This window comes from Anguilla rostrata, chromosome 2 (genome assembly GCF_018555375.3).
Source record: "Anguilla rostrata isolate EN2019 chromosome 2, ASM1855537v3, whole genome shotgun sequence".
NCBI lineage: Eukaryota > Metazoa > Chordata > Actinopteri > Anguilliformes > Anguillidae > Anguilla > Anguilla rostrata.
In genome coordinates, this window is record NC_057934.1 from 7,778,691 (window position 1) to 7,806,073 (window position 27,383).

A 27,383-nucleotide genomic window follows, 5' to 3' on the forward strand; every position below is an offset into this window, starting at 1 on the left:
TTTACTAAAAACCTTTTTGCACATGCAAAACTAATAACACAACCAAATGATTGGTGCAAAACAAATACCATGACCAATCACTGGCCATGCTATTGGTTTTGCATGTGCAAAAAGGTTTAGCGCATGCTAAAGCTCATAGTAAATGAGGCCCCTTACCGTAGTGTGTGTGGTCTTACAGGTGGCCATGACTGCTTTGCAAGTATCCTTACAAGCAGTAAGTGAACATCAAGTGGTTTATAAAATTTGAAGTGTTTTGCCGATCCCTGTTCAATATCAGTCAAGACAGAGAGGGCCAGTCCAGGGAAATAGCCCTTTGGTAACATGTAGTGGCAGCAAAACCAAGCAGCTGTTTCCTATTATAAACGATGTTTCCTGTCCAGGCAGAAAATGGAATTGGGGTCACCATAGAAACGAAGGACACAATGAGAAAGACACAAGCACCAAACCAAAACTGAACACTGGACAAGGAGACCATTATGTAACAAAAAAACATATTTTACCATACATGGAGATCCAGTATATCGCTTGATTTGCTTAAATATATTTATATTTATATTATAGTTACAGCTGGTTGTTCAGAAAACTGTTTTTCTAGGTTGGTGTGTCTTTGGCCTTGCAGGACCTTGTGTTGCCTGCATAATGTTCTAGGAGGAAGGCACACATATATTCCAAGCCTTGGCTGCAGGCTTCATTCCCCCCCCCCGAGCTCGTGGTAAAAGGGGAGTGATGTCAGGTCGGGTGCTCCCAGGCTGAGACCAGCCAGACAAGATGGAGGTCAGATGGGTATCAAAGCAAAAACCAGGCCTCCTACAGCGCCTGCCGGTCAGGCTTTACACTCCGCAACAAATCCAGGCACGCTGTGGTATTCTGTAAGGCTTTTACACACCGGCGAATCATCCACAGAATGCTGACAGTTGTAAAAAAAAAATGAACATTGATTAATTTTCATCAATATTCAGAACAAAATTCTTATTTTACAATTCATATGTGTGTAATTAATACTTGGTTTATGACTTGTTTCAATAAAATAAAATAAAAAATGTTAGGACCTGCTTTTCAAATTTTGCCCCCTTCTAAGAACCTAAACCGTTTCAAAGCTGTGCTTGACCCAGGTCTGATCGTGCCAGGATGATGTCACCTTGTGCCCTAGGAGTCAGTCATCATCTCACTGGGTAGGCATCCCATCTCCATGCCAACCGCAGAGTACATACACAATGATGGAATTATGCCCCGTCCTGTCTGACCCAGCAGCTGCCAGTGGCTCCGAGCCCACATACATTACAGCAGCACCCAGTCATCCTCTCATACATTGGAAATTACAGACCTCCTGCATTCAAACGTTTGCTTTTCCAACATGTAAAGCGTTCGTTAAGCCACAAGATAGAGGTGCATGCTTACTTTCGCAGGAAAATAATAAAATATCCTTTTGATGTAAAATGCGTCATCTTTAAACACCGGTGCTAGAGTTCTGACAAGGCAGGTCCATTTTGTAATGGATATTCACTTCTGATCTACTTCTGATTGGAAGCCCTCTAAACGGAGGCACTGTTGATAAACAATAGTGGATAGTTGGTTGTTTTCAGGATAAAAACTCACTTCTTTGGTTCTTGGTTGTTATGATTTTTATTGCACAGGATCTTTAAAAATAGGTTTACTCATGAAGCCATGAGTAAGGAATTTATATTCAATAGAAATCTTTTCTACATTTAAAAAAGAAAGATAGTACAGACCCATGGCCAAAGAATATGGGCTGGTTTTAGCCAAGAGGCTGTGATACATGTGCAAGTTATTACACAATAAATCTGACTCGTACTTGGTGTAGTGTGACCTGAACCACAGCTGTACTTGCACCAAATACGGACTGTAGACAGCCAAAAGATGCACATCTGACTAAGGCCTTCAATCTGTGAAAATGGGTCCATCTGTGCAAGTTTTATAATCTGCTTTCTCTGAGAATCATTGGTGTTTACAGGATCTTCAGTGAACATGAGGTGCTCGTTTGGTGACCCCCATTCACTGCTGACAACTAAATGGCATCATAAGTGCCCTTATCGCAAGAGTCACAGATGGTTTCTGTATTAAAGGTGATTTTGAGGGGCGTGGGATTCCAGCCATGTATGGATCTAAATGGTCTGAACTTTTGAATCCTCAGAAAACCAGCCCACTGGCCTGCTGATTGGTTCAGACATTTTGCACAAAATGAAGCCAAGGACGCCACATTGCCATTTTGGAAGGCAGCGTATTGAAATTCCCTACATTTTTTGTCTATGAACTCTTGTATTAACCGTTGTCTAAAACACAGTATTTCTTGGAATAGTTATTATTCAATATTTTATCCTTAACATAACAAAAAAGATTTTCCAAGTACACATTTCCACTACCCTCCTCTGAACAGGGGAACTTTCCTCTTACACACAACTTATTTTAAATATTTTTCAGCTAGTAGAATTTTAGCCGAAATGAAATAATTTAGAATGATTTAATTTTTAATATAATCATATGAATTATCATGGAAGTAATTGTAACCAGACATCGAGGTTGTGGGGAAAACAAAAATTCACCTTTGTCGTATATTTCCATGGAACGTTCCCGTATCCATGGAGACGGTTTACACATGATATATTACTTATACATCTGAAGCTGGATATTTATTTTAGGGAGGTCACTGCTCAGGGGTGCAGCGGCTAAACATCCTCCATGAGTAAAACCTGGGACCTTCCATTAGCAAACTCTTCAACTTACGAGCTGCGCCAAGCAGCCACCACATTTTTATTATAAACCTTCTGAAGGTCAGTATTTCCCCCAGCCCTCAGGAGTATATATATCGTTTTTTTTAAAAGCGTGGCCCTACTGGTTAGTGTGAGCGATTCGAAGACATCTGCTGCTTGGTGTGAGAGGATGTTTGGAGAAAAGTTATTTTCTCCCTAATACCAGGCCCATCCATGATTCACCTCACACTCAGTAAAACCTATAAAAAATTTCCTGCGGGACACAGAAGTTTATCATAGGACTGGGCCCGATCGCTCCAGTATCCTGTTGTAAATTAACTGTTTTGGTTTTTTTTTTTTTTTGCAGGGAGACTATGAGTCCGTCTAAAGCAGGCCTGAATGGTGAAATGGCAGGTTCGGTCGGTCCGTTGCGGTTTCACAGGGCAATGGTGGGGGAAAGAACAATCTGTGATGTTTGGCGAATTGGAACATTTGGGGACCACCGGCGAAAAGTCTCAGACCAGCGTTTCACTTCGCTCAGACTGCGTTTCTGAGCATGCTACGTTTGTGTAAGGACCCAAACTGTGCTCAGAACACATTCATACTATAATAATGGCTTTTGATAAGTTTTATACGCAGGTGAAATACTGCGGTGCAGAGGAGGTCAACCCAGGAAAGCCCCGAGGCCGTCTGGTTTTTGTTGTTACTCTGCACTTAATTGGTCATTTAAAGCAGGCAATTACTCAGTGACCTCACCTCACCGGATTACCAAGGCTCTAAAGTGGTTGTTTTATTTTGGTAAAAACAAATACCGTTCGACCCTGCGGCTTGCCAGGTCCAGGGATGGCCACTCCTGGTGCAGTGGGTCAGAGCGTATGAACGTAAGACTATTTAATGATGAGAACGGGCAATTTTGCCCCTCTAGGTTCACCAGTTACCGACAAACTTGAGCATCCAGCACTGCATCAAGCCTGGGCTTGGACACCCCGAGGATGTCTGACTCTGATACATGAACGGGCAAGCCGTTCCTGCCATTGACAACTCACTGTGTAAATTTTTTTTTTAATTCCCAGATATCAGGGTGAAATGTACCTGTAATTGATTCCTACATTATTCTGCAGGAAGAAAAAAATTTAACCTGAACATTTTTTGTAGTGCATCTGTCCTGAAAATCATGGTTGGCCTTTTTGTTCATTCCATGAAAAACAATTCCTACAATATTATTTTGAACTTAAGGCACTGGTTATTCCAGATCAAGTACATGACAAGAAAGGTTTTGGAAATCAATGGGCATGATCTCATCATGGTAAGAGGGTGAAAATTTACCATAATTCAGCAGTAATAAAAAGAATTTTCTCCTCGTTTTTTGGGGAAGTATGTGCCTCCTCACAAGGAACATTCTGTCCCACAGTGTGAATGAATAACTCATTTTTCAAAAAGTCAATCATACTTCAGCTCCTCTCTCAGCTGCGTTCCTCTTTAGTAGGACAATAACGACTTCAGACTTGGTAGTTATACAGCAAGGTTCTGTGTACTTGCAATATTATAAGACAGGCATTGCAAATCGTTTTGGGCTAAAACAAGGCAATTCTGACATTTTCACGATGTGAATTTACATCCCTATGTATTCTGACATTTTCACGATGTGAAGGTACTTCATAAATAGCATGAAATGTGGTTGTTGGTTTTCTGGTGGGCCGATGCCAGGGAATTCAATAAATTTCTACGCCACTTTTGCAACCTGGGCTCATGCAATACCAGTTAAAATCAGATTTTTGCTTTTGAATTAGCAAGTAATGAATGCGGGAAAGCATTGACATTTAGGTCATTTTTATACTGTATTACTACACATATACAAACGTAACAGAAGTACTTGTTGTTACACATTTTCAAGAATTATGTCAGCCCTCCTGAGTCTGTTATGATTATATGTGTTTAACTTTTTCTTGAGAAACCCTGTTCTATGCCACAGTCAACATTTTTCCGAAGTGAGCTAAAGATGTATTTCCCCTAATATGCAACCCACAAAACACATTAATGACAAACTTGAAACTTAATGACAAAATAAAAAACAAATTTAAAAAAAACAACCAAATAATATAACCCAACCAAAGTTTGTTTTTGTCTGTATGCATTTTACATATAGCCTAATGGAGAGCACATAATGAAACATTCTTTCTGTAATTAAATTCATTCACTAATCAGAGAACACAGTGGCCAGACTGCACACAGTTTTCATGCTGCCCAAGATTTAACTAAGAGAAAAAAACTATCTTGCCAAGCAGGATCTTTCAGACTGAACCAAGCAACCAACCACTGCTTTCGCCAACGGAAATGTGATGAATCACCAAAAAGCTTAAGAATCAGCCAGGCGGTGGCCAGACTTTGAGGAACCTTCAGTCATACTTTTCTCCTCATCTACGGAAAGGAACTCCATATTTCTGCATGTGCTTAACCTTAGTGTAAAGACCACACTGGAAACAATCACAAAGACCATACTGGAACCAATTATACATTTAACAAGAATATATAGCAGTTGAGCACAAATGTGGGCATGCGGACCATCCAATTAATGTACTCCAACAATGAAAATTCCAGCGGGGGCAGAGAAAGCCAAATAAAGATTATCGAGCAACATCTTGCGAATTAAATATGTGAATGTTTAAAAACTGTACAATTGTGTACAGAGCTATTGATTGCCGCTCTGAAGCTCGGATGGCATTAGCACGTTGCTAAATCAATGTTGTGAAATAACTAGAAGTTTCCGGAAGTCACGAGAAACAAACAGGCTGTTCTTCAGCTGTCTGTGGAATTTTATGAAGAATAAACAAGGCGCATTGGGGCTCTGGGTTTTAAAATAACACGTGGCTTGGATTTTTATCCGTCATGTCCTGTAATTTTCCTGTGTCAAATTAAAAACTGATGACCAAGTGCGATGCATTACATCATTAAATATAACTAATTATATTTGGATTGGCGCAGTTTGCTTCATTTGCTTGCATACACGCTCTAAGTTTGCTACCAGCCTCTGTCATTATGTTAAATTTGTGTTTGAGGGACCACTAGTGGTCAGAGATGAAACTAAATCTAACACTTTAGAATACAAGACCCAGTTTGTAGACCCTGTGCGTTTAAATCAAATTCATAAAAAAACATCAAATGAATATAGGCAGGTTTTGACATAACATGCATTCCCATCATGAAACATGCTTATGTAAATGAAATAAACACATATCAAAGACCAACTAGGTAAATAATCATTTTAAAACAAAGAATTATTGTGCTCAACATGCTCCTATGGAAACAGCACATAATAAAAAATATTTTAAAATCATGGTAAATGTGCATTTATGAAGTGCATTTTCCAGCAACTATTGCACAAAGAGCAATGAATACCATTCACCCATTCACACACACACACTCACAATGGCAAAAAGCAGACACACAAGGTGCCAACCAGCTTGTCAGGACCAATCGAGCCTTGGCACTTTGACATGCCCAGAAGGCTGGGGCAGACAACCGCTCCACAACAGCTAAAGTCACCCCTCATGCAGTATTTGCAAAATAGCTACATGTCAACAAACAAACACCAAGAAGAGATGTTAAATAAGTACAAACATTCAATCTTGTGTAGCTGTTACCAGCATTGATCATATCTGACAGTGATAGATGTCAGTTTTACTCAGAAAGCTATTTACATTCTAGCGTGTGTCCCAGGTAAATCCACTCTGCCATGCAGGTGAAACATCTATCAAGCGTCTAGATTTATTATGAGACCAGACTTAGAGGATGGTCTGTGCAAAAAGAAAAAATATATATTTTGTTCCATTGCTGTAGTGGATTCTGAATTTTAGCTGTCAAAATCTATTTTGTGAATAGCAGTTATGCAATTGTCACTTCTCCTAACATATCTGTAAAACTGTTTCTATGAGGGCTACAGCTACAGAGAAGGTGTTTTGGGGAAAATATTGTTAATTTTAAGCTTTTAATGACAGATACACAATATTCCTGTTAATTTTTTGTTAATTGAGGCAAACCCTTAATTAGCAAAAAATTTATTAATTGAACTAATTGAATGGCCAATCCCAACTTGTTGGAGAAGCAAACATTTACAGTATTTATTACACAGACAAATTGTGTATTAGCTTTATAATACACAAAACGCATCTTCAACAATAAACTGTTCACAAACTATTTATTTACTTAAAAAAATAGAGATATCAAAGAAAATGAACAGCTTAATCAAACCTACACTGCTGAAATAGTCTATCTGTTCCTGTATTTATATTTGTAGTGGTAGGTACTTCAGAATTTTAGTGCAGTCAGTTCAACCAAAAGAAACTGACTGAAGGCATCGAATCTTTAAAAAAATAAAATAATAAAATAAAATAAAATAATAATAATGATAATAATAATAATAATAGGAAGCATTTTATACATTCTGCCAAAACTTTGCCCTGTAAATTACAACATGCCCTGACCAAAATAGGGCCTTCGGTGTACTTATAACTTCAGTCGTAGAAATATGCACTGTGGGACTTACAGTTTCAGCTGCAAAAGACCCCCAGTGGAATATTAAATACAGTGTCCTTATAAAACTTCAACTCCCAGAATGCAATAGTTACGTTTTATGCGCAGAATCGTATTAGGTGTGCCGACCTCAACTAAAAAAAATCCAATACATTGAAATTGATTTTGTATCCATAACTATTTCAGCAGTGCATGAGTTTGAATTTGCATCTTGATAATACATAATACCAACCCAAAACCTGGAATCAAATTGAATTTACTAGAAGAACAAGTGCTCCGATCAATTGTTGTCAATGTTTTCCCGTAACCTGGACAGAAACTTAGCAAGCTAGCGCTGTATATTGCACCGGCTAACTAGCAACTAGCTAACCGTTCGGTAGTTAGCAATAGCTAGCGCTGCATGTTTCTGGTCGCTGTTTTTCATTTACAGTCGAGCGAGCGGTCAATGTGGAGGCCGGAGCTGAGTCTTTCCTTAAGTGAAAGGTATGCGTTTACAAGTGTTTTCTTCGTAGCTGTCTTGTTTGTACACATGCTTCCAAGATATCGTTACTACCCAGCAAGATTAATCGGCTATATGGATCATGGCGTTAGTGTTTATCTTTTTGAACCTCGACACAAAATAATTGCGTCTAAAGTAAGCTAACGGAAGCCTCCAATCTGCTATTACCAGTTGGCTAACATGCTATGTGGCCTTAGCAAGCTAATGGGGGTATTGATCTTTAGGGGGAAAAATATATAGCTAAATGTGTGAAGGTTCACTGAAGATTTTCCATTAATTTGCAGCCAGTGAACTTCAAAGTGTAGGTGGATAGCTGCACTTAATGCTGTAGAATTGCAAAGGTACACTGGGACTTAGCCTATGTTAGCTTGCTAACGTTTAGTGTTCATATTCATTGACACTTTTGACAACCGCATACACAGTGTCCATATTCTGAGTTACTGTGACCTCGCAAGTCACCCTGTGTGTAGTAAAGTGTGTAAAGCTAAGTGACGTTAGCCAACAAGTCTGTTATATTTGTCCCTCGCTTTGGGGAGTTAAGTTGGTTAGCTAAATTAACTAGATTGTTTGGTCGCTACTATTATAGTTGTAACGTTATTTGAGGTTATTGTCTTGCGTCACCCACCCTTCGCAGCCAGCGATCTGGAAATGAAATACTTCTCCGAACGACCATAACCAGACTCTTAAATAACTGCATTTGCTTCAAAATGGGCTACAACATTGTAACACGCGAATATATCGAATTCAGTAGCACTAGCTAAGTTACTTGAGCAATTCGTCATCGATTTATAAGACAAGTTTTCTCGACTGTACTTAGCTACGTACGGTTCACTGCCATGTCAATGCTCCATGATCGTATTTACTCAGTAGATGACCAGTAAACGGGCGTCTGACGGTTGTTTTAACGTTAGATGTAGCAGGCAGCTATCTTAGATAACTTATTTTATTATACCCCCACGTGTCGTGAGTTCAGTTTTAACACCTTCAACCTTGCCACAGTCTTGCTCGAGATGTTCATAGGTTGTACTACACTACTGCTGAACTCCATTACGCATATATGTACGGGTGTTTACACAGTGTGTGTGTGTGTGTGTGTGTGTGTGTGTGTGTATATATATATATATATATATATATGGGGGTGTGGGAGAGAGGAAGAGAGATAAAATGAAATAAATCTTAGCTATCAAGTAGTATTTTAGAAGGCACAAATATATTGCAGAGCTAGCTAGCCTTACATTTTAAGGAGCCAGTGTAACCAATTGCCTGTACACTGGAGTAACTAAACAACAAGCACCCATTTATAAATGTCAAGTGTCAGAATGAGGTCTGTTTCCCGTGATGCGGTTCTGGCCGGATGATGTATCTACTTGAAATAGCGTGGGCTGTATAGAATACGGGTCCCGTGCCAGGAGTTATTTTTATAAGAGCAAAGGGAAGTTCTGTGCTTTGCTGTGGTGGTGTGGAAATCCTACCCAGGTCTAGCGCTCTTCCTTTCTAGGTTTGAACTGAAAAGCCGGTACGCCGGTTGATGTTGCGACGCTCATTTTGTATATGAATCGGCCGGTCGCTGCGTCCTTCTTGGTGCGTTTCCACTGCTCCCGCTTTGATGCGCATTTATGCTTTGATACTGTGAATTGCTATGCAAATGTAGGGCACGCGCGGAGCTGGGCTTTGGAACGTAACGCTCGTACTGCTTTTTAGGTTCTGTCAGCGACGGACATAGGAAGCGCGGCTGTGTCGCTCTCGTGCCAGGTCATCCAAGGTGAATGCAGCTGACTTGACTGGACTGAGGTCAGTGGTGATAAGTCTTTTTCCCATATTTGGCTTGATCTTGGCAGTACTTCATCTTCTCTGCATTTTTAATGTAAGCTGCGAAATACTTTTGCATTAGCCTGCATTACAGTATATCAAGTGACAAGACTGGATGGGATCAATGTCCTGTTCTCATTCGTAACTATTATACCTGTTTGGGAGAATGTACTTTTTTCCCCCCTCACCCCTGTGGTTGACTGTCCTGGAGTGTCACAATGCTCCCCAATTCACAATGTCTTATATCATTCTCATTGACTGTGAAAAATCTTTCCCATTGCAATCCAGCAACACTTTTAAAGTCTCTAAATGAACAGTGACATCTCTTTGGTGGCCAGTATGAGGAATTTAAGGATGAAAAAAACTCCTAAAGTCTGAATAAGACAGGCTTAACACCATAGTATTTGTTTTCTTTGGTTCTTTTATACGGAATATAACTATTATTGTTAGGCTCTCCAGAACTGGTGTGGAACGTACTGGGTGCTGTTGCTGTCGTAATCATTGTGTCGGACAGCCGTTTGTTCAACCAGTTCAGATTTAGGATCTTTCTTTGAACTGTCGCTGCCGAGATTGAATTTCCATGCCCACCCTGACAGATTGCTATGGCGGTTTATTTTTTTATTTGTAAAGGTCAGCCCCACTCCATAGCTCAGTAGTGGCCTTCCGAAGCCCTAGCATTTGCTGTGTGAGTCGTTTTCCCTGCTGCACTTTTCACTTAGCGCCAATTAACAAAAGAGATGGAAACCGTGGCTGCAGACTGGATCAATTGTGTATCAGGTCCCTGGCATGTTTGCTCCGTACACATAGAGGAGCAGGAGGTGGAGTGGGGCCTCTCTCCCCCACACATCTTTTCAGTCTCTCTCTCTCTCTCTCTCTTTCTCACACACACACACACACACACTCTTTCACACTCCTCTTTTTTATATTCTTTATATTTCTCTCTCACACACACACATACTCCTTTTCACACTCCTTCTGTTTCTCTTTCTCACACATGCATATACACACATACGTATACTCTGTTTTTCTCTCTGCACATGTAGCCTGCTGATAGTGAAACAGGAGGTGGGGTGGTGCTTCTCACGCACACTCCTCTCTGTCTGTTTCTCTGTCTCACACACACACACGCTCTCTCCTCCCTGTCTGTTTCTCTGTCTCACACACACACATGCTCTCTCCTCCCTCTCTGTTTCTCTCTCACACACACACACACACATGATCTCTCTCTCCCTGTCTGTTTCTCTCTCTCACTCACACATGCTCTCTCTCTCCTCTCTGTCTGTTTCTCTCTCACACACACACACATGCTCTCTCTCTCCTCTCTGTCTATTTCTCTCTCTCACACACACATATATACACATTCTTTCTCTCTCCTCTCTGTCTGTTTTACTCACACACACATACACACATATGCTTTCTTTCTTTGTTTCTTTTTCTTTCGCATATACACACGCACATGCCCAGATAAAAAAAAAAACTTGATACACTTTAGATCAGTGACCTTCAAAGCTGTGTGTCAGACAGGTGCAGTGAGGACTCCATGCTGAGACAGGTAGTGTGTGTCAGACAGGTGTAGTGAGGACTTCATGCTGAGAGAGGTAGTGTGTGTCAGACAGGTGCAGTAAGGACTGTGTGCTGAGACAGGTAGTGTGTGTCAGACAGGTGCAGTGAGGACTTCATACTGATACAGGTAGTGTGTGTCAGACAGGTGCAGTGAGGACTTCATGCTGAGACAGGTAGTGTGTGTCAGACAGGTGCAGTGAGGACTTCATGCTGAGACAGGTAGTGTGTGTCAGACAGGTGTAGTGAGGACTCCATGCTGAGACAGCTAGTGTGTGTCAGACAGGTGTAATGAGGACTGTGTGCTGAGACAGGTAGTGTGGGTCAGACAGGTACAGTGAGGACTTCAGTTCTGCTTCCTGCTGCTCATCTGATGAAATGTTCCCTGGTTTCCATGGTGCTGTGCCGTTATCTATAAGGCCAGAAATAACCTTGGATTGCCTTTGCTCTTGGTTTCATTAATCACAGTAATAATAATAATAATTGAATATATGCATATACACACAGGCATTGACAGATAAATAGCTCAATGAAAAACAAGTCACTCAGTGTTTCTCAGTGGAGTACAGAAGACTACAATGAACTGTCAATCGCCGACTCTCGCGCAATCGACCTTTCTGTCCACGGCAAAACGCAATGGCTGCTTATCTTAAGTGAGCTTATGACCGCTCCTCCCGTGTTGGCACCGGCCGTGCCGTAGTGGCGATTCGGCTGTTAAGGGACCAATCGTAGAGCCCCGAGCTGTGAGGCTTCACCCGTCTATTTTCAGAGTTCCCAGGCGACATTACAAGCACGTTCCTTCCCTCAGCCAATCCGCTGAAGCCTCGTGTTTGAAATCAAACCGTGCGCCAAATCGATTGGGCGAGGACGCAAAACTCTTTTCGTGATTGGAAGTTGCGCTCTTGTTGGCCCCACCCCCACCCGGGAGAACGACACGAATCTGCCTTTTGGGAAACGGTAACGTATTTGGCCTGGGTCACCCTCGTGCCCTCTGGAGTTTCCAACGGAGCAGAGATAACGGGGTGGTGTCTCTTAAAATACCGCCTGCGTTGAGATAATGCGGAGCGTGAGAGAGCGCGGAGGGCTGGGCTGGGCCGGGCCGGGGCGGGGGGAGTCGGAGGTGACGCCGCGGCTCTTAATCCCCCGTTCTTTCCGGAACGTTCTTTCTTCTCCAGGGTCGGGGGACGCACGGAGGGGTGCGGCATGCTGGCGGGCGGCCGGGCGCGCGCGGCGTGACTGACCGAGACCAGCGGCCGCGGCGGGAGGCGGGCGGCGGACGGCGGGAAGCGGGCGGAGGCGGCGGCGATGTCGCGGTGGACGGTGCACCTGGAGGGGGGGCCGCGGCGGGTCAACCACGCGGCCGTCGCCGTGGGACACCGGGTCTACTCCTTCGGGGGCTACTGCTCGGGCGAGGACTACGAGACCTTGCGGCAGATCGACGTGCACGTCTTCAACGCAGGTGAGGGACCGCCGCTCGCTGGATTGGCTTTCACCCGGGGGGGCCGGGACTCCAGGCGGACCGCGGTGTTCCCGCTGGATTTTGGCATTTTTCAGCACTTCTCTTAAATTTGTATGATGGTACGGTTTGGGTAAAAATGTAGGAGAAAAGTTTTTTTTTCTTAATTCTCCAGGAATTGTTTTGAAGATTGCCAGCATTCGTGTTCTCCGCAGGGGCACAGATCCATTTCAGTACTCAAATTCTTCTTTCCTGTGGCATCTTCTTTCTTTTGTGTTCGTTTTGGTATAGTGAAAAAAAACAAAAAAAACTGGAGTTTCTCCCCCCTCTACTTGTAGGTGTAGCAGCCATCTGTATGAAAATGAGTGCAGATGCCAAAGCAGGTTTTTTATGACCTGTGCAGAAATAACTGGTTTTACTTCTAAACCTGTTTTTGCATCTGCAACTTATCGTGTGTGAACAAACTGAAACACACATTCATTCATCTCAGAAGTGTTTTTGAGTTTATTTTTTAAACTCTTAAGTTATTTCTTTTCTGCATGAAGCGTGCTATCTTCCACAAAGCAACGGCCTGCTCTCTTGAGTAATGCCTTGCTTTGTGGGAGATTCAGTGTAGAACGAACTTAAAAGCTTAGAACTTAAGCTTCTTAAAAGACAACCGAGCCTGGTGGTGGTCGGCTGCGTTTTCCAGTAATGGGAAGAAACAGATAGGCTACTCGCGCAATTATGCGGTTGTCCTGGGATGTCCCTTACTTGTGAATGAACCGTTGTTATGTTTGCGGCCAAGCGGAGTTTACAAGGTCGTGGTGTGTAGACCGCTTGTGCAGTGACACGTCGCCTCGGACGTAACGCACTGTGAGTTTAACGTGACCCATTTAGCCGCTGACCTTCAGAGGTTTCGTAAGGCTAGCCGTAATTGCGAAATTCAGACTCTGACGTTGACTTTCTTCGGACTCTCGATCTGTTCGGTTTCTCTGTTGGAAAGCGACGCGTTAGCGGCTTCACTGTGGCTTCGCTGTTATAGCGCGTGACGTCCGTTTAAATTGTTTCTTCGCGCGCTACGCCGCACTTTTACAGGAGATGGTGCCTCTGACGCCGTGTCAGGTTTTATAACGCGGTTGATGCGGACGTAGAAGTAATTTAGCTAATTATTTAACTAGCATTCTCAGGCGCCACACTTCCTTCTTGTAGGAGGTGAGTAACGCTCAGTCGTTCCGTTGCTTGTAACCGTAGCAACTCCATAATGACGAAGGCATCGGGTGTAGGCAGGGGATGGTACCGGTTATAAAGCTCCGCTATATTTCCTGAATTGAAATGGAATAGAAAGAGCACAAAGGAAAGATTTATGATTGGGGAAAGAGGGGTTTCTTTTGTTGCCATAGATACAGCATTGTTTTCTCCCGGACGATATCTAGTGGTGGAGGAAGTGCCACAGTGGCTAAGCAGTGGCGGTGTGAAGTAGTGAGCCATGGTCTTCCCATGGTGTAGCCTACACCTGACCTGGTGTGGACATGGCTACGTGATGCCAGTTTTGTGAATCAGCGCATGTTTACTGAACGTTTAACATATTGGAGAGTGATTCTGAGTGTGAGGTTTTATTGATGTTTCTCTGATGTTTGTGGGGGCGCGCATTAATTCAGCGCTGTGCCTCCGCTGTTAACTCCCGGGGGGAACCCTGTAGAGTCTTCCACGGCGTCTTCTCACGCCTACGAAGCTTGAAATTCAGAGTGAAACTTAGCACACGTAGCTCTGTTTATACTGAAAAATAGCAGGGACAGGAGTGGTGTTGAATGGTGTATGTGTGTGTGCCCTGTACACACCCGTCCAGGGTGTATTCCCTCCTCTCGCCCCAATGCATGCTGGGATAGGCTCCCGGCTCCCTCGCGACCCTGACCAGGAATGAGCGAGTGGCACGATGGATGGATGGATGGATGGATGGATGGATGGATGGAGAAGTGGAGCTGACTCAACCCTGACCCTGCCACAGTACGTGCGCAGCGGTGTTCTGTATATCCGGTCGCTAAGTCGCGGTCTTCCCGACCGCGGTGTCCCTCCTGTCCGCGGATGACCGGTGGCTAATTCGCGGTCTTTCCCCCCGACCGCAGTGTCCCTGTCCTGGATGAAGCTGCCCCCGGTCAGGACGAGCGGCCGGGAGCAGGCCCGGGAGGTGCCCTACATGCGCTACGGTCACACCGCGGTCCTGATGGACGACACCGTCTACATCTGGGGCGGGCGGAACGACACCGAGGGGGCCTGCAACGTGCTCTACGCATTCGACATCGGTGAGTGAACGCCGACGGTCAAGCGGCAAAACTGGACTTTTGACTTGGAGGTTGCAAGTTTAAATCCCAAGCTGGGCGCCATACATAATATGCAGCTCTATAAATGGTGGGATAGTGGAAATTCAAGCGCTGTTCGTCAGTCTGGATAAGGGTGGAAAAATGTATACGTGTGTTTTCTCAGGCTAAACGCTTTGTTTTGTCCTTGGAGTAACCTTGACTGTGCTTTTTCCAAACAGTCGGCGGATTTAGCCTTAAAGTTTTTGGCTATTTAAGGAAGCACATTTTTCACCTTATTGACCGTCGCAACCCTTCTGAGCCACTAAATATTAAACACATTTGATTTTGTCAGAACGGTCAAGACGAAAAAAGGCTATCAGAAACTCAGTCGGAGCCGACTTAATACGATTTCACACATCTCACACGGGGGCACACACCGACTGAGGGGAGACGGGCAAGATTTTACTGCGACTCCTAAGACTGTCAAATCGCTTAAAATATCGTCTAGTCTAAGACCAGCATGACTCAAGTTTTCAGTTCTTGCCGGTCTCTGGCTTGTGTAGATAAGATTTTACCCAGACACATTTGCAGCATGTTTAAAAAAAAAAACAGCCCAGTTTGTCCTACTCTACCTTATCAAAGTTGTGATACATTACAAACATTACAAGTTCACATCCGCGGTTTCGCAACTAAGATCCGCGGCCCTGAGTACGTCATATCGGCACTGTTATTAAAGCTAATCACCCTAATAACTCTCGTACTCTTGCACGTACCTAGCCCTTGGTAAACAGCCCAGTCTTCAGGTAACTGTTAGGTCACTTATTGGCTGTTATTCATTATTGAAGAGGTATTTGGGCTGTTGAATTTCCGAAGAGGCGTGGTCACCACTGTGTACTGCATTTCTATAAAAATAAAATTAAAATGTTCTACTTTCAGTTAGAGCTGTGAGGATCCTGCCTGTTCACGTTCCTCGTTTGAGTAATCGTGCGACATGGGGGGGCTTTACCTGCTGTTTCTGTGGTTGAAGTTGTTTCCTCTTTCGGTACACTGACCCTGACCTGTTACGAGCTGAAGGGGGAAGAGCTGCTTTTTGCAGATATGGCTCTGGGTGTTTTTGTGAAAGAATGTTTTACAGTACGTCAGTGGGACTGCCTGGTTAAATTAAGGTCATGTAAACGAAGGGAAATCTCAGTTCAGTTCAGCTTTATATGTGTAGAGCTTTTTTGCAGAGTCGCTGTCACAAAGGCGCTTTACAGTATCACTTCACCACGTGCAGATGCATTATTTCGAAGGCCTCTTTTGAGCAGCCTTGGTTTGCTGCTTGCTGATTGGTCAGAACGGTTTGCTGCTTGCCGATTGGTCAGAACGATTTGCATGCAGAAGGAGGCTTCTCCTCCAGTCCTTATAACCGTTCTCTGGCCCCACCCCTTGAAGGACTGCCTCATAGAGACCCCGTTGTATCTCCTCTCCGCTCTGCGTTGGCATTCTTCTCCGCTCACTGTCCTGTGCACGATGCCCCCCCCCAAACCCCCCAAGGCCATCTCAGGCCAGTCGTCCGTCAGACGTGCCCTGAATTCGAGAAGAAGGCAGTGGCCTGTTCAGCCCCCTTTGAAAAAACCCCTGCCCTGTCCTCCAGCCAATCAGGAGTAGGGAACGGGCTGCTTGATGCGTTAATTTTAACACGTTTGGCCATAAGATCCCTGTATGACCCCTGTGATACTCCACCCCCCCCCCCCCCCAAGCAGAGAACATGCCTTTCACTGGAAACCATGCAGACCAACTCACTGAGAAATACCTGCATTTTCCTTAGCAGGTGCTCTTATCCAGGCCTAGATCCACAGCTTGCATTCCTACACCCTGTCCATTCACACAGCTGAATGTTTTCTGACGTGGTTCAGGTTGAGTATCGTCGCTCAGGGGTACAATGGCTGTGCCCCCTACCTGGATTTGAACCTGCAGACCCTTTATTCGCGGCGGGTCCTCTTTAACACCCCTTCTTCTTTGTCTCCCCCCCCAGGCACCCACAAGTGGTTCACGCCCGCCGTGTCCGGGATGGTCCCGGGTGCGAGGGACGGGCACTCGGCCTGCGTGCTGGGCAAGACCATGTACATCTTCGGGGGGTATGAACAGCTGGTGAGCACGTTTTCCAAGCTTTGTTGTTATTTAACCCTCCTGTGATGTGAACCTCGTTTCCTATTGGCTGCTGAATGAGAGGAATCCAAGCCCGTACATCCAACAGGTAACACAGGAGATAAGGGAGGGAAAAACGAAAACTCCGAATCGGCGATTTGTTACCCAGCATTACCCTGTATCTCCACCTCCGCTCTGTGTGTTTGTATTGGGCTGCAGACAGATCACTCTGTATTTGTTACTGTGGGCCAAAGCCGGTGTGGATCCAGGCTCATATTATCACATTAGGGAACATTATAGCATTAGAGAACATCATGGCAGCAGTCGTCCGGAATGCCAGGGCAGTGGCCCTGGAGAGGAACACATCTCTGCCGAAACCATCCGCTCACAGGCTGGGAGTTTTTACTGCGCACCCAGGCAGTCATTATTAGCGTTGTTTATTTCTCTGGCTAATATGTTCTCCCAGAGTGATATTCATACCACGGTGCAACATGCAAATAACGTGCACTTATGAAAGTACATGTACGTAAGCATCTGCTAATATGTATAGCCAGCGAGAGGTTGGTTTCGCCCTGTTCCTGGAGGGTGCTGCTTTTGTGACTGCCTGTTTAACAGCCCCTGGGGAGATCAAGTGGCATTAAAGTGGATTGAATTGAACGTCTGTACGAGTGTTATAAAGTGCTTTGGCTGTAAAAGTAAAAGTGTGTGTGTGTGTGTGTGTGTGAGCGTGCTTGTGTGTGTGTGTGTGTGTGTGTGTGTGTGTGTGTGTGTGTTTGTGTGTATGTGTGAGCGTGTGTGTGTGTGGTATTTGTGTGGTGTGTGTGTGTGTGAGTGAGAGAGAGCATGTATGTGTGTGCATACATGTACGTGCGTGTGTGTGTGCAGTATGTGCTATGTGTAAGTGGTGTTTGTGTGTGAGCGTGTGTGTGTGTGTGTATGTGATATGTGTAAGTGGTGTTTGTGTGTGAGCGTGTGTGTGTGTGTGTGAGAGAGAGCATGTATGTGTGTGCATACATGTGTGCGTGTGGTATGTGGTATGTGTAAGTGGTGTTTGTGTGTGAGCGTGTGTGTGTGTGTGTGTGTGAGAGAGAGCATGTATGTGTGTGCATACATGTGCGTGTGTGTGCAGTATGTGGTATGTGTAAGTGGTGTGTGTGTGTGTGTATGTGATATGTGTGCGCTGTAGCAGTGATAGTACAGCTTTTGTTTGCAGTCCTGTGTGCAGGATGCTAAATGAAAGGCCTGATGCTAAATTCAGGTGCATTAGTAAAGGGGTGAATGGGGCATCGGAGCGCCTCTGGCAAACGCAAAGCAGGTGAATAAGTGAAGGAGAAGACAGGCATTAGACGAGATCGACTGCTGCCTCCAGGGTTCCCGCCAATCTTGACATTTTCATCCTGGAAAGTAATGGACAAAGCAGGGAGAGCCATCATTTGTTCCGCTGTTCTCAGGAAGGTCAGGTGTATTCTGTGCAAATATGAAGAATGTGTATCTCTTTACACAGAGAGATAGAGACGTGTGCAGCAGGCTCCCCCGCTCATGCAGGGGAGGTGGAGGTCCACAGGGTGTTCAAGCACAGCCTTGCCACAGTGCTGGATGCTCTCTGGCCTGTGGGTCAACAAGAAGCCTAGATCGGCTGAATTGCCTGTTCTCCTCATTCTGTATTCTTATGTTCTCATGATCTAGATGGGCTGAATGGCCTGTTCTCCTCATTATGTATTCTTATGTTCTTATGTTCTAGATTTGCTGAATGACCTGTTCTCCTCATTCTGTATTCTTATGATCTTATGTTCTAGATGGGCTGAATGGCCTGTTCTCCTCATTATGTATTCTTATGTTCTGTATGGGCTGAATGGCCTGTTCTCCTCATTGTGTATTCATATGGTCTATATGTTCTGGATGGACTGAATAACCTGTTGCAGTAATCTGTCAGTGTGCATTCATTACGTTTCCCTTTCTCCTCTGCTTCCAGGCCGACTGCTTCTCCAACGACATCCACAGGCTGGACACCACCACCATGGCCTGGTCTTTAGTCAACGCGCGGGTGAGCGGCGCCCGCCGGCCTTTCGCGGGCTTGACCCGCCGTTGCCGTGGCGACGTCGCCCGGCTTAACGGGCTTCCTGCGGAGCCCCGCCTCAGAACCGTTCAAAAATAGGAGCGCTGAACTCCGCGCGAGCCGCTCTGCTCACCAGCCCCTCTGAGGAGAGCGCGGCTTCGGCTAAAATGGCGACGCAGGGGCGGAAGAGGAGAGCGCGGTGGAAGTGGTTCATGGGTTATTAATAATTAGTCGCTGAAAGCAGGGAGAGGAGATGGTTAGGGGTGTTAACCCTTTAAAGAATTTTAACCCTTTAAGGTGTGAGATCTCAAGTGGTATTTTGTCCACCCAGACTTCATGGTCTGGTCGTTTTCTGGTCTGGTTACAGTACGTATTACAATCTGATAAGTATTCACTTACACGGGTGTTTTTTTTTTTTGTCCATGATAGCTTTCTCTCAGGGCATTAGATGACTGTATTCTAGCTGTTAAGGTCTGTTATGTTATATATGCTGCTAAGTTCTAGTGAGCTGCATAGATGCAGTTCAGGCTTCCAGCCAGATCCGCTCCGAGCTCCAGAATGTTTGCGTGGGATTCCGTCTTCTGGCCGATTCTCCCGTTTGTTTTGCTTTACAAACGGCGGCCAGCACCACGCTGCCCCGTCCTTTCTCTGGGCGGTTCGCGCTGGAACAGTCCAGCCCCCTTTTTGCTCCAATGCCGTTTGTTTCGGTCTCTTGTTCGGTGGTTTTTCAGCGTCGACGGTTGCCAGGGTAACCTGGCTGCATGGACATGTGGGAGGGTTTTTTTTCTTTCTTTTTTTGATGTTGTTTTTTTTGCTTTTGGCCAATCACATGATGCCTTCGTGCACGGTGCGTCTTTTCCCATTTAACGTCGGAATCAGGAAGATATTTTTATATATTTTATCGGCCTGTTCACGGCGGTGGCGGTTGGTCGGTCCCGGGTTCCTAGGGGGTTCCCGGGTGGGGGGGGTTCCCCCGCCAGGCCTCTGGGGGTTTTTAAGTGTCAGACCTACTGTTTGCTCTCCAGCTGAGCGCTTGGGGACAATTAGGCTGAGCAGTTAGTCAAACACCCTTCTCATTCTGCAGCCTGAATAGCTGTGCTGGCTGCCAGGCCCTTTGTGACAGGACTGTGTGTTTGGGAGCACAGTTGCATTTATTTATATAAAGTTAAACCTCTGCTTCAGCTTCATTTGCTTGCTCTGTTCCTCTTATTGATTAATCCAGTACCTACTCGTATTTGGGGTAATTAAATAGCTGGTGAATCCAAGGGGACCTACAGGGCTGTCAAATCCCTTCTCGGGGTCTGCTGAGACCTTGTGCAGTTTGTTAAAACTAGCAGGAAATGGAAACTGCGTGTGTGTCCTCAGGCCTGGGTTTTCCGAAATGCTTGTTCTTCAGTTTTCTCCTTCTCTACATCCTGCTCTTTGCAAAGACTGATTTTTTTGTTTCTGAAAAGATCCTGGGATTCCACCCCTTTCAAATCCTTTAATCGTTTTTTAATGATGCTCGATGCGTAGCCTAAATATCGATGGACGCCTCTGGAGTGCTTTTGAAAATTCACTTTGCGCTTGGGAAACTGAAAGCACTTTACTAAATGACTACAGCAGTTATTGATCTTTTTTTTCCCTGTTTTAACATGACATTGTAAAAACAGTGAACTGTCTTTACTTTCTGTCTCTAACCACATTGCATTAATGTTTTATAGGCCAGAAAAAATCTGGGCCCTTTTTGATGGTTGCGGCTTGTAACGTACATTTCTGCCACCGGGGGGCACTGTGTACACAGCTTATTCGTTTCTGTTCTTCTCATGAAGCAGATACAGTTTGACAGGGTGCTGTTCACTGAAGGCTTTAATGTGGATTTCTGTTTCATCTTACCAGCTGGATAATTTTTGACATGAGCTTTTGTGTATTTTCTGTCTTTCATATCATATTGAGCTTGATTGCGCAGGGAATAGTTTAGTATTACACATTTGAATGATTTCCACAGCAAGACTTCCACAAGCGCTATGTTTTATTATTTGCAACACTGGGCCACGTTTGTCTCAAAGCTTATTGTGTCATTTTGTCTTCTAGAATTTTATTTTTTTTATTTAGAGGGTGGAGGGTGGAATTCTCTCAAAATATCCCCACCTACAAATTCTGAGCAGTCATTAAAATGGCTCTTAATTTGCTTGAAGGGTTGCCAGTTTGGGGAATAGTCTTCTGCTTTATGGCGTGAGCCGCTCTTTCGGTGAGCTCTGAAGCGACCCGTGTCCCTCGTCTCTCCAGGGTACCCCGGCTCGGTGGAGAGACTTCCACTCGGCCACCATCATCGGGACGAAGATGTTTGTTTTCGGAGGCAGGGCGGACCGGTTCGGGCCCTTCCACTCCAACAACGAGATCTACTGCAACAAGATCCAGGTGTTCGACACGCAGACCAACTCCTGGCTGGACTGCCCCTCCACTCAGATACTGCCTGAAGGCAGGAGGAGCCACTCTGCCTGTGAGTCTCTCTCTCTCTCACACACACACATCTAAACGTGCACACACACACACACACACACGTACGTGTGCACACACACACACATGCACACACGTACGTGCACACACACACACACACACACACACCTAAACGCACACACACACACACACGTATGTGCACACACACGCACACACACACACACACGCACTCTCTCTCTCACTTAGCGTAATGGTGGCGACGGGCTGCTGGCTCGCTCCGCTCTGAGATTTACGGTCGAGGCTCCTGACGGTTTCGCCTCTGCGGGGCAGCGGTGCGTCCAACAGGAAGCCCCAGGCAGGGAGGTTCCCTCGCGGTTTCTCCCCTCCCTGCTAACGGCCTCGCCGTATTTAAAAAGAAAAACTGGAGAAAAAAAGGAGAATGGCTTTAAGGAGGTTCCAAGGGCTCGTCGGAGAGCCAGGTTTGGGGGAGGAGAGGCTGGGGTGTGACCCCCCCCGCCCCCAGGAGCAGGAGAGGTGTTTAACAGACCCATATGTCCCCCGCTGATACTCACACAAATGTCACCCTCGTTTTCAGTGACTGGGGGCTGGAAAACGCCTCTGACGACTTTGAGCGAATTCCTGAAATATTTCAGTAAGGGAAGTTTTGGGAGGCATCGGCATGGAAACGGCAATAAAGGCCAGCCGACCATGCGTGGGGCCTCTGTATAGAGACCCCGGGTGTCGAGTGCCTCCCCCCCCATCCCCCCGTTTGGGGTAACAGCTCGTCAATGAAGTACAAATATGATAATCGCCTTAAATATTATAATATTTATTATAGCATTAGTTTTAATCTGACGTCTTTAGCACTATCGCTAAATGGGTTCCTGTCCTCCAGGGAAGGTTTATTATGGTGATTTCTAATGTGTTTGCCCCCCCCTCTTATTCTGCCTTGTCCCCCCCCCCCCCCACCCAGTTGCCTTTAACGGGGAGCTGTACATTTTTGGTGGCTACAACGCGCGCCTGGATCGCCACTACAACGACCTCTGGAAATTCAACCCCGGTAAGCAAGCTACTAAAAAGAGAGATCACAATCAACGTTGTACTAATTCGTTGTCAGTTTTAATTGTCTCCACCAGATGGCGCAACATGCTTTGCTTCTCTGTAGAACAGGGGTTCACAAACTGGAAGCCAAGGGGTCCCAGGAAGTCCTTAGTAAAATAGAAAAACATTTTCTCTCTAGTAGGCTATTTTATTTTTACATTAATATTCTATAATTTGACACTTTCGGATGGAACAACCCTGGTAACAAAATGGTGCGATTGGTAATACAATCATTGTCATTTCTGCCACATGTATGTTGTACTGAATGCATGACTGAAGCTGGTCCATAGTATGAGGTGAAGTGAAGTGAGGTGAAGTTTCAGACATACTCCCATGTATCAGTGTGTTAAATAGCATCAGCATTTTACCCTGTAGTTTGCGCTGGATGGAAATGTAGCCATTTTATTGAGACTAGGGTCCTGGAGCCAGAGTGAGCGTATTAGAGGTCTTTCGGGAGTAAAGTGTTCTTAGGAACCTTAACTTTATACATCTGTGTGGAATGCATACACACACACACACACACACACACAGGCAAACATACTCACACACTCACACATACTCATATATACACATACATGTATACGACATACCCCAGAATCTGTGAAAGACATTTTGAAGGTGTATTTACCGTCTAGGGACCCTCTGTGAATGACTGTAGAGTATTTCTCTGTCCCGTCCTGTTTATGCTAAAAACCTGTGCAGCAGCAGTTCCTCCCAAACTGAAGCTTCCAGCTGATTTGACTTTTAAAGCGATGCCTACCTGAGGCTGTTATCAAATCACACCTATACTTCAAAGCCATATTATTACATTGTTATTCTTTCTGAAGTTTGTTTGGATCTAATTAAAACTTTTCTGGGGGAAAAATGTAATCAGTGTTATCCATAGGGAAATGGTTTGATTTGATACAACAAGCATACACCAACTGAGTCTGGTCCATTTTTGAATCATATTAGATTGATCTTGTACCTTCTTCTAACTGGAATCTTTTTTGTTGTTTTCGAGAAACGGAAAGTATATTTTACGTGCCAATTCATGATCCCAAACGCAAAATGCATTTCTTTAAATGTGTTTAACCCGCACAATTTCTTTTAGTAAAAATATGAATTAAAGAAATAAACGTCAAGCTGTGTTGTGCAGATCGTGAGTTTTCAGGGGTGGTTGTGGAGCCCGTGGTCTGGTGTCAGTTCTGGTTTGTGATGGCGGCCGCCGCGGCTCGCGGTCGACGGCTCGCGGCCTCGTAGCGGACCGCGTAATTGGCAGTAAGGCCTTCTGCAGAGATTTTCAGTCCCAAAATGGCGGCCTCCTGTCCGTCGGGCTGAACAGGCCTGACTCGTCATCCCTCTGCGGATGAGCCTGACCCGGTTACCCTGGGAAACCAGTCGCCCTGACGTCCTGCGACGGCTCCGTCTGCGGGGACGAGCGAACGTCCCGTCCTGCTGCCGCTGTCCTGCTCCGGGAACCCGCCAGCAGCAGCCTACACTTTTTACTTCATAGATTTAAAAAGTGTATATCTTTTTTTACCTGTATTTCACATTACATTACTTTACAGTACAGCTATTTTGCAGATGCTCTTATCCAGAGTGACATAGAATTTACATTGCATCCATTTATACAGCTGGATATGTACTGAAGCAATGCAGGTTAAGTACCTTTGCTCAAGGGTACGAGAGCAATGTCCTACCTGGGAAGACCAGATCCTTACTCATTATAATACACTGCCACTCCCTGAAAGCACAAGGCAAGCTTCTGTTTCTTGGTTTGCCACTGCAAGGCAGAGTAGGTGTTTTTATGCATAACCTCTACTCTTAGCAAGTTATCAGAGGTTTGGAGGTTTACGCAAACAGGTTCTTCTCAAGAGTTAAAATTAGAGTGAAGTAGTTTCGTTTGACCAGTAGGTGGCAGCAGCTGCAGCACCCTTCTGTATCTCCGCTGCCCACCTCCCCCTTCTATCAGCAGGGTTAGAAAATCGCTTGTTGTCATAGAAACGGATGATGCTGCGATGCCATCATTAATGAGCATTCTAGCATGGTGTGTCTGACCACTCCATATATGGACGGTCTGATGGGCAGCTCACAAACATTGCCATATCAGAGCAAGGATTGAGATTCTGCCGTCAAAGTGCGGATTCTTTTAATAGTTAATACGTGAATGACCAAAGAAGTCAAATAAATCCCGTGTTATTCAGTTGACATTTTAAATTACATTTACATTTTTGTTTCATGGTGAAAACAACAGGGGCATTTTATTTCTCTTCTCAGGGTGGTTTGTTATTCGTCTTGGGGACCATGTTTCTTGCTTTGGTGACGTGACTCACATTTTTGCCGATTAGCAGGGCGTCTTCTTAGTGGGCTGTCACTTAGAAGTGAGCTTGAATTGAATCTCCATTAGAGAACGGGCACACCATGTAGTACTTTACACCAGAAGGGCATTATATATTTTTTTGGGTGCTAATATATTTGCAAAAGGTAAGCATGTCGCGCTTTCTCTCTATGGTCTTTGCACTCCTCTTGTTTCAGATGCAAAGACCACTGAATTGGCTGAACTTGGAATAAACAGTTCAAGTCTGTACAAATAATGTATTTCACCCGCCCCCGATGTGCCCCCCCCCCCCCGGAAGCCTGTGTTTGAGATGGGCCTGTGCTTGTGCTTTTTGCTGCAGAGAGCTTCTCCTGGAAGAAGGTGGACCCCCGGGGGAAGGGCCCCTGCCCCCGCCGGAGGCAGTGCTGCTGCATGGTGGGAGACAAAATCATCCTGTTCGGAGGAACCAGGTAACCCTGCTCACGACTTCACCTGCGGTGGGGCTGTGTGGGCCCGCTGTGCGTGGCTATGAGCTTCCTGTCGTCCCCCTCCCACCCCTACCCCCGCCCCCGCCCCCGCCCCCGCCCCGGCCCCCGGCGGTTCCATCAGGGTCCCCTCCCCGGTTTCATCCGGGTGGATTCGGTTTTGTCCCAAAATTAGAGACTGAGCAGATTCGTCCCTCCTGCTCGTTTCACGGGGCCCGTTTTCCACTCGGCTGCTTTTCCTGGGTAAATGGAGCGCGTGATCGGTGTTTTCTCGACGCACGTGCAGCACCAGCGGTTCCCTGCGGGGCCCCTTGCAACATTACCCAGCATTCCAAACGGGGCGTCGGGCAGCATGAGGAACGAGGTGAAATTTAGCTATCAAGCTCATTCTGGGGCAGGTGCTAACTGTCCACTGTCCCCTTCAAATAAACAAATAAATACGAGTGAGGAATTTTCGGATTCATCCGTCCCGCCCGGCTTTGGGTCACATAAAAAAAAGGAAAGTATTTTAGGCCAAATACCCAGTTCTGCAGTGTCTGTTCTGTCTGTGTTTAACTGACAAGAATTCTTGAACCTGTATATTTCTGCCTATTTCAGTGTTTGAGAGGATGGGAATTAATTAATAAAATAAGTTCACTCATGTTGTTACTTGAGTTGAGGGTCAGTTACATAATAATTTTGCCAAGGATTGACGTTAATTTCGTTAATTGAAAAATCCTGGTAGAAATGCCATCGTGGGTGTTTCTTTCAGTTCATGAATTGAATTGGAGTTCATTTCCTGGATTGATTGAGCGGAAATGGACTGGATGTATTACAGACTCGCCGTGAAAAACCGTTCTGTTCTGGGTGGAATTTTCGCTCTGTTCCGGGGTGGGTCTTGGCGGATCCGTAAGTGCGTTGTCATACAGAACAAAGTGTTCAAACCTTACAGGCCGTTAATCTGGCTCCTAACGGGAATCTTAAACGTCTGCTCTGCTTCCACAGCGGACGGGGGTTCGAGCGAACGCGTCTCCAAGGTTGAAAGTCTTCGTCTATAATTACCGGGGATATAAATTCCTCTTGCTTCGCCGAGGACAGTTCTATTATGGCTATAAATAAAATAGGCAGGCGGTGCGCCGCGTGTATTCTTCTGAAAGACCCTGAACTGAATGGGTTTTACAGGGAAAAGAAAATGGAAAAGAAGAGCCTTTTCTCCAGTTTGGCCTCCTTTTCAGTTCCAGAGCTTGAAAGCGCTGGTCGGTTGCTAAGGAAGTGAGGTCGTCTAACCAGGGTCTTCACTTCGGTAGGGTTGAGAAGGAAAGAACGAGCCATTGCTCAAAATGTCCACATATCCAAGCAGATTTCTCTGTAGCTGTGCTCAAAATGTCCACATATCCAAGCACATATCAGTGTAACTGTGCTGAAATTGTGTATATCCAAACACATAGCACTGTAGCTTTGCTCTTAGTGTCTGTATTTCCAAGCAGATGTCACCGTAGCTGTGCTCAAAACGTCTTTGTGTATCTAAGCACATATTACTGTAACTTTGCTCAAAGTGTCTGTTTATCCAAGCAGACGATCCCATTGCGAACAGGTTTTTGCCGGACTGTGGCAGGTGTGCTTGCCTGTCTGTGTGAAGTGTCCAGTTGCTGCACTAATGAGGACAGGAGGTGTACCAGCCTTGTGAGGACCTATCGCTCAGAGGGCCCAAAGGCTTGTGTGATTTTTCTTTTTTGACCATTTTTAATTTTAATTTGGACGTGACCGTGCTTACCGCCACGGCTTTTCACGCCGCAGTCCGCTAGTTAGCCTCACACTGACACCGAGTCGGAAGGAGGACCCGATTGAGTAGCATGTGCGGGCAGGCCGCAGGAACCTGACCGACCAGAGGGGGCGCTAGTGAGCTATGTGACCTGGACGTAACCACTGACTCGAATCCCACCAATCCTGCTAATGCTGCCCCTGCCCTGCCCTGTGGGGCCTGTCCGTCACGGGTAGGGTAGGCCAGTGTGCGTTTGTAAATAAGAAACCCCAACTGACCTTTAACCTTGCC

At 45.3% G+C, this 27,383-nt stretch overlaps 1 protein-coding gene across 4 annotated transcripts in view; it reads left to right on the plus strand.

Annotated features, from left to right (window-relative positions):
* The first annotated feature begins 7,356 nt into the window (after positions 1–7,356).
* Positions 7,357–27,383, plus strand: part of klhdc3 (kelch domain containing 3) — a 40,619-nt gene continuing 20,592 nt past the window's right edge. The window contains exons 1-10 of one of the 4 annotated variants that reach the window (XM_064317447.1): positions 7,357–7,721; positions 9,236–9,318; positions 9,439–9,528; positions 12,282–12,565; positions 14,668–14,844; positions 16,859–16,974; positions 18,944–19,015; positions 21,296–21,509; positions 22,440–22,526; positions 25,228–25,336. In XM_064317447.1, coding sequence (XP_064173517.1) covers positions 12,412–12,565; positions 14,668–14,844; positions 16,859–16,974; positions 18,944–19,015; positions 21,296–21,509; positions 22,440–22,526; positions 25,228–25,336 — 929 coding nt within the window. In that variant the 5' untranslated portion in view covers positions 7,357–7,721; positions 9,236–9,318; positions 9,439–9,528; positions 12,282–12,411. Of the gene's footprint in view, positions 7,722–9,235; positions 9,319–9,438; positions 9,529–12,281; positions 12,566–14,390; positions 14,549–14,667; positions 14,845–16,858; positions 16,975–18,943; positions 19,016–21,295; positions 21,510–22,439; positions 22,527–25,227; positions 25,337–27,383 lie in introns of those variants that run through there. The other 3 variants (XM_064317438.1, XM_064317454.1, XM_064317461.1) reach the window with 3 other exon arrangements.